Source organism: Scyliorhinus canicula, chromosome 6 (genome assembly GCF_902713615.1).
Source record: "Scyliorhinus canicula chromosome 6, sScyCan1.1, whole genome shotgun sequence".
NCBI lineage: Eukaryota > Metazoa > Chordata > Chondrichthyes > Carcharhiniformes > Scyliorhinidae > Scyliorhinus > Scyliorhinus canicula.
This window is the reverse complement of record NC_052151.1, coordinates 67,567,725-67,582,042: the sequence shown is the minus strand read 5'-3', so window position 1 is coordinate 67,582,042 and position 14,318 is coordinate 67,567,725. Positions and strand designations below refer to the sequence as shown.

Here is a 14,318-nt window from a genome sequence, read left to right as displayed (position 1 = left end):
CCACTCTATCCAAACGCTCTCCTGCCACAGCAACAGCTCTTCCTAAGGGTCTGGAAGTCAATACTGCGTTGCACTTCTCTGCTACCAGTGCTTTTTTCTTTCCTGTTTTTAATTTAGTGTGTCCAATTATTTTTTTCTAATTAAGGGGCAATTTAATGTGGCCAATCCACCTGCTCTGCACATGGGTTGTGGGGGTGGGACCCACGCAGACATGGGGAGAATGTGCAAACTCCACACGGACAGGGGCCTGAGATCGAACCCGTGTCTTTGGTGCCGTCTGACAGCTGTGCTAACCACTGCACTGACGTGCCTTGCTGCCCCTGCCGGTTCTTTGACAATAATAACCAGTACGTATGCCAAATCAGATAGTGATATTAGGTTTACACCTCATAAAGGATGAACTCTATTAAATGTTTGAATGCTGTCTGATTATAAGAAGTTCAGCAGGCAAGTCCAGTGCCCAGTATCCTGGGAGGGAGTGCTTGTGATGACTTTCTTTTGAGCGTATCCATCAGCAAGCACACAAGTAGAACCCACTCAGCTGCAGGTGCTTTCTGGAATATTTAAAATAGCTGATCCTAGTGTATCGCAGATTAGTCTGAAGGATTTTTGGCCTGATTCATTTTCTAGCATAATCATGGATGCTCTTGCTGTATAGCCCAGAATCATTATTGGATGCTGCACATTGCAAAGTAATGTGCACCAATTGTGTGAGAAGTCCCTGTGGCCAACCAGTGTCAAAGAAAGATGATGGGAATGGGTGGAAGATCTGGATGCAAGACACTTCCAGCCATGACACATGGTTCAGAGGCTACTCCTTCAATTAAATGCCTAACGAAGACCCTGCGTACACAGAGCCTGTCCATTTTATTTAGTGTAGGGGGCACTCTGAAGACTTGATCTACTAACTGGTGCCAATTTATTCTGCCCTTTTTCAAAGACATTCTGTAGATCAAATTGAATTTTTTTTTTCAGCTAAAATAAAAAGCACACAGTAGTAACATTTCTTATCTTACTGCTTGTGAGCATTTCTGGTGTGTATGGTCTACTGTTGCTCTTTCTGTGTGCTACTTAGAGGAAGGTGTAAATGTAGTGATGAGGCATTGATCTTCTGTTAGGGGCCTTGTCCTATGGAGGTGATTCAGTATATTTTTGTTTAGGATCAAGAGTTGGACAGATAGCTGCTCACGTGCATCTGATATTATGTGCCCCCAATATCCTCACCCACATTATTGTGCTTTTCTTGCACAAGGCTCATTTAAATAACATGGATCCAAGTCTGACTGTTCTCTTTTGGGATGACATTAGCCCCTCACTATTTTCAAAGAGCCAGTACAGGCAAGATGGGCCAAATGGCGTATGCTGACATATGAGGAGAGATTGCGCCGGCTCGGATTGTATTCGTTGGGGCAGCGCGGTAGCGCAGTGGTTAGCGTTACTGCCTCACGACACCGAGGTACCAGGTTTGATCCCGGCTCTGGGTCACGTTCCGTCCGGAGTTGTTCACATTCTCCCGTGTTTGCGTGGGTTTCACCCCCACAACCTAAAAATGTGCAGAATAGGTAGATTGACTGCGCTAAATTGCCCCTTAATTGGAAAAATTAATTGGGCACTCTAAATTTTTTTAAAGAAAGGATTGTATTCACTGGAGTTCAGAAGAATGAGGGAGGATATCATAGAAACCTAGAAAATTATAACCGGACGAGACGAGGTAGATGCAGGGAGGATGTTCCTGATGGTTGGGATATCCAGAACCAGGGGTCACAGCCTGAGGTTATGGGGTCGACCATCTAGGACAGATGAGAAATTTCTTCGCCCAGAGTTGTCAGCCTGTGGTATTCGTTACCTCAGTAAGTAGTTGAGGCCAAAAGATTGTATGTTTTCCAGAAGCAATTAGATATAGCACTTGGGCGATGGGGATCTAAGGATAGGGGAGGGGGGAAGCAAGGTGAGGTTCTTGAGTTGGATGATCAGCTATGATCATAATGAAGGCAGAGCAGACTTGAAGGGCCAATTAGCCTCTTTCTGCTCCTATTTTCGATGTCTCTGTTTCTAAGGCCTCCTTCCATGCTGCAAGATTCTGTGAATGTTTCTCTGATGCAGTTTCTTGTGCATGGCTCATCTTTACAATGGCAACTTAATTGAAACATCCTGAGAGAACTTGATAGGGCAGATGTGGAAACGATGTTTCCTCCTGCGGGAAAATCTAAAACTGGGCTTCTTTGCTTCAAAATAAGGGGTTGCCCATTAGGACAGAGATTAGGAAAATCTTTTTCCTCTCAGAAAGTTGTTAGACTTTGAAATTCTCCTCCTCAAAACGTGGCTGAAGCAGATTCCCTGAATATTGTTGCTCGTTCTGGATGAGTGTGCTTTACACTCAAATTGGCTCTGTTTCGTTCCTTAGTCGCCAGGTATCGTTAAGATACCGCCACAAGTTTCAAGTTCAAGTTCAGACCAATAACCCTATACACCAGTTAGTAAGTTCAAACAAGACACATTTATTATAATACAGTTATCTACTAATCATGCATATAAAACTACAAGACTAGGCTAATCCTACCACTAACAGGCCAATACTTATCTGGAATAAGGGAACTGCCGGATCAGGGAACAACGGCCTCTTGCTTTGTCCTGGATCCGCAGGCTTCCAGTCGGTGTGGACTAAAGGAGTCAGGAGTGTCTACTCTCGTAGCGTGTGTTGTATGACACACTTGATGGCGGCTGCTGACCAGGCCCCTCCTTCTCAAGGTCTTCTGCTGCAATGGTGTTCTGCTGGGAGGGCTGGCTGGTCAAGGAGAGGCTGGCTAAGAGAGCGAATCAGTTCTGTGACCTGTCTTTTATAGGTCCCAGGGGCTTTGCATCCTTCAGGGCGGACCCTCTATAAACCTGAATTTGAATTTCCCCAATAACGGGGCTGTCCCTCGATTACCGGCCGATTCCTTACACCTTATTGGTGCCCTTTGTCTTGGGCTCTACTGGCGCTGGAGAATGTTTAACTGTTGTGTCCATTGTGCCTGGGAATCACCGTGAATCGCTTCATTAATATGCGCAGCTTGTTGGTTACAATTCTGTTGGGTTTCTGTGATCTGAGTAATATGTACTTCAGTTTGTTATGCCTAAAATGTGGCAGGATATGTGTTGATAAGCGATCCTTGTACAAGTTCAGTTACTAGTCATTGCTTTGCCACCTGTGCTGCCCAGGGAAACCAAGATCCTTTCAGACAAGGGGTAACAGGAAATTAGAGAAAGTCATCCCAGATAATTTTTACCCACTAGCTCTTGACTAGTTGAAGAGCAGCCTGGCAGTGGCTAGAAAGCTAGTTGTCTGTATGTGCCCCCTTTGATTTTCGAATTGTGCACAGTACAGGGATCTGTGATACAGAAAAGGAACAGTTAAGGTGGGTATAAATAAGGGCAGCACGGTGGCCTAGTGGTTAGCACAACCGCCTCATGGCGCTGAGGTCCCAGGTTCGATCCCAACTCTGGGTCACTGTCCGTGTGGAGTTTGCACATTCTCCCCGTGTCTGCGTGGGTTTCGCCCCCACAACCCAAAAATGTGCAGAGTAGGTGGATTGGCCACACTAAATTGCCCCTTAATTGGAAAAAATAATTGGGTAATCTAAATTTATAAAAAAAAAAGGTGGGTATAAATATTTTAAATACATTTGTGCAGCTCCTTCATAAAGTTTTCCTTCATCCTTTCCTTAATAGTCGACTGATCATTGCTGCATTCTCCAGAGTAATAATGTATAAATTGAACATGGAAGGACACGCAGCTGCAAAACTGAACACCTAATTTGATATAAAAGCAGAAAATGCTGGAAATGCTCAGCAGTTCAGACAGAATCTGCAGAGAAAGAAACTGAGTTAGTTTCAGGTCAGTGAGCTTTCAACAATTGATGATTTACAGCCAGTTGCTGGATTATTGCCCTTGGTCAGAAAGCATTTGTTCCACATCAAAAAGGGTTTTTGATGGGATACTTCTAATGGACTGATTTTTTGGAAAATTCCAGTAAATGGATTCTGTGTTTCTGGGTTCTTGTTTTCTTTGTCCTATATTCCTGCCAATAATTCCATTGTAAATGTGATGAATACAGAATGGAGCACATGGGAATAAATGATGAGTTTATAGATTGTGGAGTGGAATAATATTTTGTGAAAATATTATTTTAAATGTTATGGGGCTTTTTGTTAAATATTGTCAGTTACCCCTTTCCATTCATAGTGGTGATGGACAAGAACCCTAAAATCACCAAATTTGGGATCAATTTGTACACTGCCTCAACAGACAAACTGCTTCCCAACAGCGATTCACACAATGACACAAACGCTACTTCAGGAATTTGGTTCTTAAAATGCGTGAATGTAAATTTTTTACTTTAGGTTTTGCACAAAAAGAAAAACATTTTGTACCGGAGGATTTCTTCTGTGCACCATTTGGAACAGAATCCTACACCTTTCCTTCATAAACTACTTTACGAGTTTGTCGGATGCAAATCATAGAGGAAACCTTCAACCCTGGCCATGATTGGACTGCCACCAGAATTTCTTGATTTGGAAGGACATTTGCAACAGGAACACTTAGTTCCTTATATTTGCCTTCAGGATTCCCCTCCCCTCCCATTTGCTCCCTGTACGTTAATGAGGTATTATTTCCAACAATGAAAAGTGCAGCCTCATTTCTGCCTGCAATAATGTCAGGGTTCGTAAACCTTTGTCCTGAAACTGTGGGATGTACTGTGAGCGCTCATTATTTCAGAAGGTCGAACAAAATGGTCCGTCACTGGAGTGTTATGTACTGTAGTCTGGGAACACTTGTCAATATTTTACCAGAGCACAAAATGACAGAGAAGGAGGTGCCGTAGTGGTATTGTCACTGGGCCAGTAATCTAGAGGCCCACGGTAATGCTCTTGGAAGATGGGTTTTAATCCCACTACGATTTTAATACCTGGAATTAAAAGTCTAACGATTGTCAATTGTTGTAAAAACCTATCCGGTTCATTGATGCCCTTCAGGGAAGAAGATCTGCCACCTGTACCTGGTCTGGCCTCGATATGATTCCAGAACTACAGCAATGTGGTTCACTGTGAAATGCTCTCTGAAGTGGTCTGGCAAACTGCTTAGCACTGTACCCACACCATGTGGACTGCAGCAGTTCAGAAAGGCTGCTCACCATCACCTTCTCAAGGGCAATTAGGGATGGGCAACAAATGCAGCCTAGCTGGTGAAGCCCACGTCCCTTGAATGATTTTTTAAAAAACATAAATCTGTTTATTACAAGAGAAATTTGGCCTCATGTTTGTTTACTAAGTATGGTCCACTGTTTTTTTTTTTTGCAATCCTACTTCTGAAAATGCATCACCCTTAAACACTAATGTAATTAAAATTATTGTTATCTCGGAAAAGAGTAAACTGCTAAATAGAAACATTGTACTTGGCAATGCTTGCACAACGTGTGATTACTTAAAGATTATGAGAAAAGAGGCCATCCTCATTAGACCATTTCTCAGTTCAAAAAAAGTCATTTTTATTTGCATTGTCATGCCAAGATTTTGTAATGAGTGGAACTATAGACAAGTTATTAGTGAGAGGATAGTTAAAGTGGGGTGAAGGCTGCTATGAGAGGCTCGGAGTGGAGAGTGAGTGAAAACCAACTGTGTTCAGGGAATGTGGGCATAGGGTTTAAAGAACTCCCAGAGGTTATTGTTTAAAAAATGTATTGAAGAATTTGCTGAAACTTAAGGTCGATACAGGCATGATTTTGCATCTGAGGATCCAAGTTAAGAAAGAACTAGTAAAGATCCATTCTCTCTATAATTTTCCAAACAATTAGTGAAATTAAAATTGTAAAGTAGTAGATGGTAATTCTGGGGTTTTCCTTCAAAAAGGAGATGGGAACAAGCCAATAAATTAAAAGCCAATTAGTCTTTTTCTATATTAGTTTTTGGGATGTGAGTGCTGCTGGTAAAGCCAGAATGTATTGCCCATTCCTAATTTTGCTTGAAAACGTGGTGGTGGGCCTCCATCCTGCAGTCCATTAGGTGTAAGTAAACCCAAAGCACAGTTAGGAAGGGAGTTCCAGGATTTGGACCCAGCGACGGTGAAGGAACGATGATATAGTCAGGTGGCATGGGGGTGGTGGTGTTTCCACGCTTCTTGGTAGTCAAGGTCACAGATCCTTCCCTTGTCCTTCTTCGTAGTAGAGGTCACAGACCTGCAATGTGCTAATTTGGAGGCTTGCTGATTTGCTGTGGTCAAACTTAGATTGTATATACTGTTGCCAATCTGCGGTGATGGTGGAGGGAATTAATGTATATGGTTGTGGGTGGGGTGCCAATCAAGCGAGTTTTTTTTTACCTGGATGGTGTTGGAGCTGCACTAATCCGAGTCAGTGGAGAGTCCTGACTTGTGCCTTGTGGATGATTTTTTTTTAAATGTGGGGAATGGATGTAGGGATTTTCTAAAAGCAATTAAGAATATACCACATTAAGCTACACATGTCGAGGAATTAGAATCATAGAATTGTCATGGGAATGCCACTTTACGAAATGTTTGTCTTCTCAAGTGGCTGCAGCGATGTCAATGTGTGGGTGGAGCTGGGCTCTGGCTCTGCTTTTTACTTTCGTTTTCATCTGGAAGCTGTTTTTGGCTCTGAGTTTTAGTTTCATTTTCAGTTGGAGAGCTGCATCCAAACCAAAAAGGTGTATTTTGGTCTTTCTCTCTGCGTGCTAAAGAATGTCTCCAGATCACTTGATGATTTCAAAGTAATACCTGTTTCTGTAAGGAATTCAAACCTCCTGTCTGGGTTAAAAAGGGTCTTTGACTTATGGATGTTGTTAGGAAAGTTATTAAGGGGTATCTATAGAGCACTGTATTGGGGGGGGGGGGGGGGTATCAGTGTTAGTAGTTGATAAGATGTTTACTGTGTGTTTATAAAATGTTAACTGGATTCATAGAATAAACATTGTTTTTGTTTAAAAAACTTTAGATCTCTGCTGCGTCACATCTGTAAAATGGACTTTTGTGCTCCCCATAACCAAAATCTATTCAAAGTTGTGGGTCAGGTGAACTCCATGATATACTTTGATGTTCTCTGAACCCTGGCCCATAATAGAATACCTACAGTGCAGAAGTAGGCCATTTGGCCTGTCACGTCTGCACTAACCCTCTGAAAGAGCACACCACCCCGGCCCACTCCATCCCTGCAACCTTACTTAACCTTTAAACGCTAAGGGGCAATTTATCATGGCCAATCCATCTAACCTGCATCTTTGGACTGTGGGAGGAAACGGGAGCACCCGGAGGAAACCCACACAGACATGGAGAAAACGGGCAGACTCTGCACAGTCACCCAAGGTCAGAATCGAAACCAGATCCCGAGTGCCATGGGGCAGCAGTGCTAACTGCTGAGTTTGTTCATGCAAGTCTAGAAATGGTTGGAGGGTAAAAAGCAAACTGTTGAAGTAACAGGACGTTTTCTAGACCAAAAAGATTGTGGATGGGTAGGGTGAAGTAAAGAGAAAAAAAGGGAGAGGTTAGAACAGTTGTGTAAAGGAAGTCTGCACTGGTTTGCTTTGTGTAGTAGAGCCATGTTCAGTAACTGAAATACTGCTCAGTGTGAGATGTGAAAGACTCTTAGTCGTGGCTGAGTGAGTGATTGGGGGGAGCGGCCAAAGTAGTGGACTGTGTAGTGGAGTTGGAAGTGCTGCTTAGTGGATAGGAAATGCAAAGTAAAGATCCTACTACATGTGACAAAATGATGCACCAGTGGGGGTTGCGCATGTGGTGTTCCTGAAATGTTTTTGGCTGTGTGATGTTGTTTAGTGTGAGAAGCTGGTCATAATTTGGAACTTGGAGGCACTTGGTACATGTATTTGTGGGCAATTGGGAGGCAGGCAGTGGGCAAACAGAGTGGAGGCTTGGGTGTGTGTGTGGGGGCCATTCAAATGTAATAGCTGTTTAATGGTTGATGATAGCTGAACGGGTTTCTTGCCCTGCATCCTGGAGCTTATGAAGGTTCCCACAAGTCCATGTCATGGAAGTCTTGTTCAGAGGTTGGGACAAGATGGTAGCTTGTGGGGTGGGAAGACTGTAAGGATTAAAGGATGTGCATAAAACTTTGCATTTAACAGAAAATTTCAATTCTTGTGCTTATTTAATTACCTCTCCCAACATGGTGGATACTTCAAAAACCTTGCCTAATTGCAGTGACACTTGGTGCCCAGAACCTGGAATTGAATGCTGAATGGACCAGGTCTCTCTACACAGCAGTAGTGGTTGGGTTGTCACATAATGTTAGGTGCTACCCCATTCTTCTCAATCCATCATGTAATGTTACATTTGCAAGCACCACTTGGAACCTTGAGACCACATGCTATTTTTCATATTATATCGAGTGTGCATATTTTGCCGAGCATATTCTGCATGTGCATTTACTCCACACCATGCAGTTGACTCTTGACGCTGTCTTCAATTTTCCAGTGGATAATTAGGGTTGAACACCAAACGCACCCCTTGCCAGTATTGCCCACATCCTGATGACAAACTATAAATTCCAAGCAAACTGCTGAGACTGCACTGGTATGAATTTATTTTGTTCTGCTCTTTAGGAACACTTCAGTACATGGCACCTGAAATAATAGACAAAGGACCACGAGGTTATGGGAAGCCTGCTGACATCTGGTCATTAGGCTGCACAATTATTGAAATGGCAACAGGGAAACCTCCATTTTATGAACTGGGGGAACCTCAGGCTGCAATGTTTAAGGTAAGATATTACAGTAAGTGATGTGGGTTACTGTACAAGCTGTTCCAACTTGTGAAAACCAGGTTTATACAAAATGGCAGAAGAAGCTCAATATGTAGTAAGGAATTCATAGTTGTTGGTGAGCATGGCTGCGCTAACGATGCAGACTCCAGCTGTCTTTCAGAACTGAATAATGAACAAGCATGTGAATAAATTCCGAACATAGTTGAAGGAAATTATGAAAGATTTTGATTGTCTACAACTGGGGAAAGAAACCTTTTCTTGTTGTTTCTATTATTCTATTTTTAAATATCCATGTACAAATGAAAATCATTATCATTCCTTTCCCCCAAATTATCTGAATTTGGGGCACTTTCCACTCCTGCTTGTAGTGGGTGGCATGGTGGACAAGAGTGGAAAATAGAGAGCATGAAAATCTGGTTTACGTCAGCGGAAAAACAGTGTCCTGTTGTTCGCTCCAGCCTTCAATGGCAGAGCACGTCTCCCGATGCGCAATGTCAGGAAACCTTTAACTACATTTAAAATGTAATCAAATACTTATCGTAAAGCCTGTTTACTGATATCACCCCCATGTTGGATTAAGAGGTCACGTTGGCGTCTAATTAGATCACCACGTTTCACAACAGTATATAAGCAACATGCATCTGGCAACCAGCACTTTGCTCATGACTTTAAGGTTTGTTTGCCTATCTTCCATTGTGCAGCACCCACGACACCACAACTCGGTGCTGGCCTTCGCAGGCAGCACCGTCGCTCTCAGGGTGGAGTATCACAGGCAGGCCTCTTGCAACGTCACACATCAGAAGTCATGGCCTCTTGTGACATCCCTGCAGCATTGCAGTCATTAGGGACAGCTCCACAATCCTCAGTGTAATTCTGGAAGCTATCAGTCTGTCAAAGCTCCTTGAGGAGATCCATCTGCCAATACAGGGCAATGCATCCTGTGTCACCTCAATGGTGTAAGTGTGAGGCCACATTGGGCCAAGGCAACAGAGGATGTTACACAGGTCTGACTCTAATTTCACATCATGAGGTACTTTCTCCTCCATCGCTTTCACATCAATGGGAATGCATTCATCCCGACCTTCCATGGACTCGGAACATCTTAGGATCATGAAATTCACACAGTCAGCCAACCCTGAAATGTATACTCATAAACGTGGCAAGTGACGATTCGACCAACCAATACCAAACTCACTGCATACAACAACTTAAGAGGTTCCATACCTCAGATCCAATATACTCGATGTCACTACAGAAACTGGGAATGGTTACCCCACAAATTTAATATTGTGGACACTTGTAGGCCTTGTGATCACAGGCCACCAGTGTGCAAGGACCTTCCTGGACATCAGACAGAAAATCTGGGTACCATATCCAGTGCTGGCAAATGGAATCTAGCAGAAATTGTCATGACTATGTCCAGAACCAAGATTTCATCAAGTACATCCACCCATATGGCATGACAGTGCAACAAAACTAACACCAATCCAGAACAATGCCACAATCTGAAATGCTGAGTAATTCTATTGGGACTGCAACACAGTCTTAGACACAACCGAAACAAAGCACCCCAAAGCAGCATTCTGAAACTACAGCAGCCTCCAGCAAAGATCACCATATCTAAAACTGGATGGATAAACAAACTGTCGATACATTTCAGTATTTGTAAGTTTAGTCCTTTTGTGTTAAAGTACATTCAGGCATGATGTTATTTTCCTTTGTTGTCATGTAAATAGTTTATTTCCTTAGGGTAATGCACCTTTAAGAGGGGCGGCAGGTGGCGCAGTGGTTGGCACTGCTGCCTCACCACCAGGGACCCGGGTTCATTCTGACCTTGGGTGACTCTGGAGTTTGCATTTTCTCCCCGTGTCTGCGTGGGTGCTCTAATTTCCTCCCACAGTCCAAAGATGTGTAGGTTAGGTGGATTGGTCATGCAGAATTTCCCCTTAGTGAGTCTAGGTTAGGTGATGGAGTGGGGCTACGTAGAGTGCTCTTTTGGAGAGTTGGTGCAGGCCCAGTGGGCCGAATTGGCGTCTCCTGCACTGTAGGGATTCTATGATATTATGATATTGTTAAACTGCTACCAATCGCTACCCCCTCAATGGGGTATGATGTATAGACCCCTGGCGTGTCAGCATTCTCTAAGTAGCAATGATTGAGATCAGACGTGTGCATTAGGCCTCCGTGAATAGTATCTTCAAATAAAGAACCCACATTATTGGTGGAAATGGCTGTCACGAGGGGACATAATTTTAAGGTGATTGGAGGAAGGTATAGGGGAGATGTCAGAGGTAGGTTCTTTACACTGAGTGGTGGGTGTGTGGAATGCACTGCCAGCAGAGGTGGTGGAGTCAGAGTCATTAGGGACATTTAAGCAACTCTTAGACAGGCACATAGGTTAGGTTGATCTTAGATTAGGATAAATGGTCGTCGCAACATCGTGTGCTGAAGGGCCTGTACTGTACTGTTCTATGTTCTATTATTGTTTGACCAATCATTGTGTATGATTGATATGTTTACGCCTGTTGTGTTATGTAATTTGGAATAACACAAGCTGCCACTTTATGCAGTTTTGAGTAAAAGATGCTCCAGACTTTGAAGTGAGTTCACTGTGTTTTATTGAACTATCAGCACAGTTCTCAATGAGTTTGGCTCTCTGCTAATCTAAATGTAGTAACTCAGTCTAACTGAACCAGTCTTGCTCTAAGCCACGTGCTGGGGTGTGATGCTGAGGATGCACCCTGTCTCACTCTGCAGATGTTGGTGTGTGGAAAGAGGCGGGGTGTGAGTGCCTCATCCCTTTTATAGTGATATACCACCCCTGAGTGTCCTGACTGCTCATTGGTCGTGTCCTATTCTATCCGTTCATTAGCTGCATGTTTGCATATTGTGACAACGCCGAAGTAAAAAAGAATATAACAATGATGTGCCCAGAGGTGCTCTTTGTTGGTTGGACTGCTTTTCTTCTGCTGGCCGACAGCACTTATTTTGCTCCAGTTGACAATGATGAAAGCTTCCTCTCCATCGAATGTTGCTATTGTTTCCATTGTGCCGGAGACTGGTGTTTTTGCCCACAATGCAGAGCATTCCAACATGTAACCAATTCACAGTAACTAAAGAAGTAATAGGTACAATAATCAATAGAACAGTCCTATGGCATTCAACATGATATTTTAGCACTAAACACACAAAAATGTTAAAGTGCACATGCCGACTGTGTCAATATGAGTATTGAGGTCACACCCCCAGTTACTATTTTATTTACTAATCAAATACTCAGTTTTAGCCACAGCTGGATTCTCGGTTAAGCTCGTGACTTTTGATTAATGTATTTGACAACACTGATTAACAGAATGTTAAATATTTAGCCCTTTTACTTCATCTGTTAAACTGTTTTGATCTGAAAGTTAACTCCCATTAATGACCATCAGAACTTCCAAAATGTAGTTTGCCAAAAGCATATGAATCAATTAGTAAGTCGCATTGAAACACGCCTTAACTCTGCAATCATTCCACCAGCTTCCCATAGAATTTACAGTGCAGAAGGAGGCTATTCGGCCCATCAAGCCAGCACCAGCCCTTGGAAAGAGCACCCCTACTTAAGCCCACAGCTCCACTCTATCCCCGTAACTCCACCCTAACTTTATTTGGACACTAAGGGCAATTTAGCATGGCCAATCCACCTAACATCTTTGGACCCTGTGCTGAGAGGCAAATGCTTCTACTTCTTCGATGTACTTGTATGCTGCGCTTTTCTGACTTGTTTTGCCATTTTTGCAGGTTGGAATGTTTAAAATTCATCCAGACATTCCAGGATCAATGTCGCCAGAGGCCAAGGACTTCATACTCCGTTGCTTTGAACCAGAACCTGACCAGCGTGCTACTGCCCCAGAACTGCTGTCGGATGAATTTCTGAAGGTTACCAGCAGAAAGAAAAAGCTACAACTAAAACAACAAGGTAACCAAATCAGAAACGCTAGATTCTCATTGTTGTGACATTCTAGGGATTCAAACTGGAAGTCTGTGTTCTTTTGCTACCTTGATGGTGAGCTGAAGCAGCTAGTTCTTTTATAGCATGATTAGAATGGATGCAATACAGAATCACAGCATCTTTACAGTGCAGAAGGAAGCCATTCGGCCCGTCGAGTTTGCACAGGCAACTCATCTGAAAGATTGAATTTTCTCAAGTGCCAAATGTTTCAACCAAATTAGTATTTTAGTAACTACGTGAGTTTGCTTGGGCAATATTTTAGTGGTAAATGTTATCATTTTATAAAATAAGAACATAAGAACTAGGAGCAGGAGTAGGCCATCTGGCCCCTCGAGCCTGCTCCGCCATTCAATGAGATCATGGCTGATCTTTTGTGGACTCAGCTCCACTTTCCAGCCTGAACACCATAACATAGGTTAGGTTGATTTTAGATTAGGATAAATGGTTGTCGCAACATCGTGTGCTGAAGGGCCTGTACTGTACTGTTCTATGTTCTATTATTGTTTGACCAATCATTGTGTATGATTGATACGTTTACGCCTGTTGTGTTATGTAATTTGGAATAACACAAGCTGCCACTTTATGCAGTTTTGAGTAAAAGATGCTCCAGATTTTGAAGTGAGTTCACTGTGTTTTATTGAACTATCAGCACAGTTCTCAATGAGTTTGGCTCTCTGCTAATCTAAATGTAGTAACTCAGTCTAACTGAACCAGTCTTGCTCTAAGCCACGTGCTGGGGTGTGATGCTGAGGATGCACCCTGTCTCACTGCAGATGTTGGTGTGTGGAAAGAGGCGGGGTGTGAGTGCCTCTTCAAAAAACTATCTATCTTTACCTTAAAAACATGTAATGAAGGAGCCTCAACTGCTTCACTGGGCAAGGAATTCCATAGATTCACAACCCTTTGGGTGAAGAAGTTCCTCCTAAACTCAGTCCTAAATCTACTTCCCCTTATTTTGAGGCTATGTCCCCTAGTTCTGCTTTCACCCGCCAGTGGAAACAACCTGCCCGCATCTATCCTATCTATTCCCTTCATAATTTTAAATGTTTCTATAAGATCCCCCCTCATCCTTCTAAATTCCAATGAGTACAGTCCCAGTCTACTCAACCTCTCCTCATAATCCAACCCCTTCAGCTCTGGGATTAACCTAGTGAATCTCCTCTGCGCACCCTCCAGTGCCAGTACGTCCTTTCTCAAGTAAGGAGACCAAAACTGAACACAATACTCCAGGTGTGGCCTCACTAACACCTTATACAATTGCAACATAACCTCCCTAGTCTTAAACTCCATCCCTCTAGCAATGAAGGACGAAATTCCATTTGCCGCCTTAATCACCTGTTGCACCTGTAAACCAACCTTCTGTGACTCGTGCACTAGCACATCCAAGTCTCTCTGCACAGCGGCATGCTTTAATATTTTATCGTTTAAATAATAATCCCGTTTGCTGTTATTCCTACCAAAATGGATAACCTCACATTTGTCAACATTGTATTCCATCTGCCAAACCCTAGCCCATTCACTTAACCTATCCAAATCCCTCTGCAGACTTCCAGTAT

At 43.0% G+C, this 14,318-nt stretch overlaps 1 protein-coding gene and 1 long non-coding RNA gene across 3 annotated transcripts in view; both read left to right on the top strand.

The window, feature by feature from the left end:
- The window catches only part of map3k5 (mitogen-activated protein kinase kinase kinase 5), a 244,049-nt gene that overhangs the window by 142,133 nt on the left and 87,598 nt on the right, over positions 1-14,318 (top strand). For both annotated transcript variants that reach the window (XR_005460938.1, XM_038799442.1), the window contains exons 19-20: positions 8,611-8,768; positions 12,552-12,729. Coding sequence is in view for 1 of the 2 variants with exons in the window: in XM_038799442.1 (XP_038655370.1) it covers positions 8,611-8,768; positions 12,552-12,729 (336 nt within the window). In the remaining variant the exon portion in view is untranslated. The remainder of the gene's footprint in view (positions 1-8,610; positions 8,769-12,551; positions 12,730-14,318) is intronic.
- LOC119967216 lies at positions 2,998-4,397 on the top strand. Its single transcript, XR_005460939.1, has 2 exons — positions 2,998-3,398; positions 3,641-4,397. It is a non-coding gene; the product is annotated as an uncharacterized LOC119967216 (long non-coding RNA).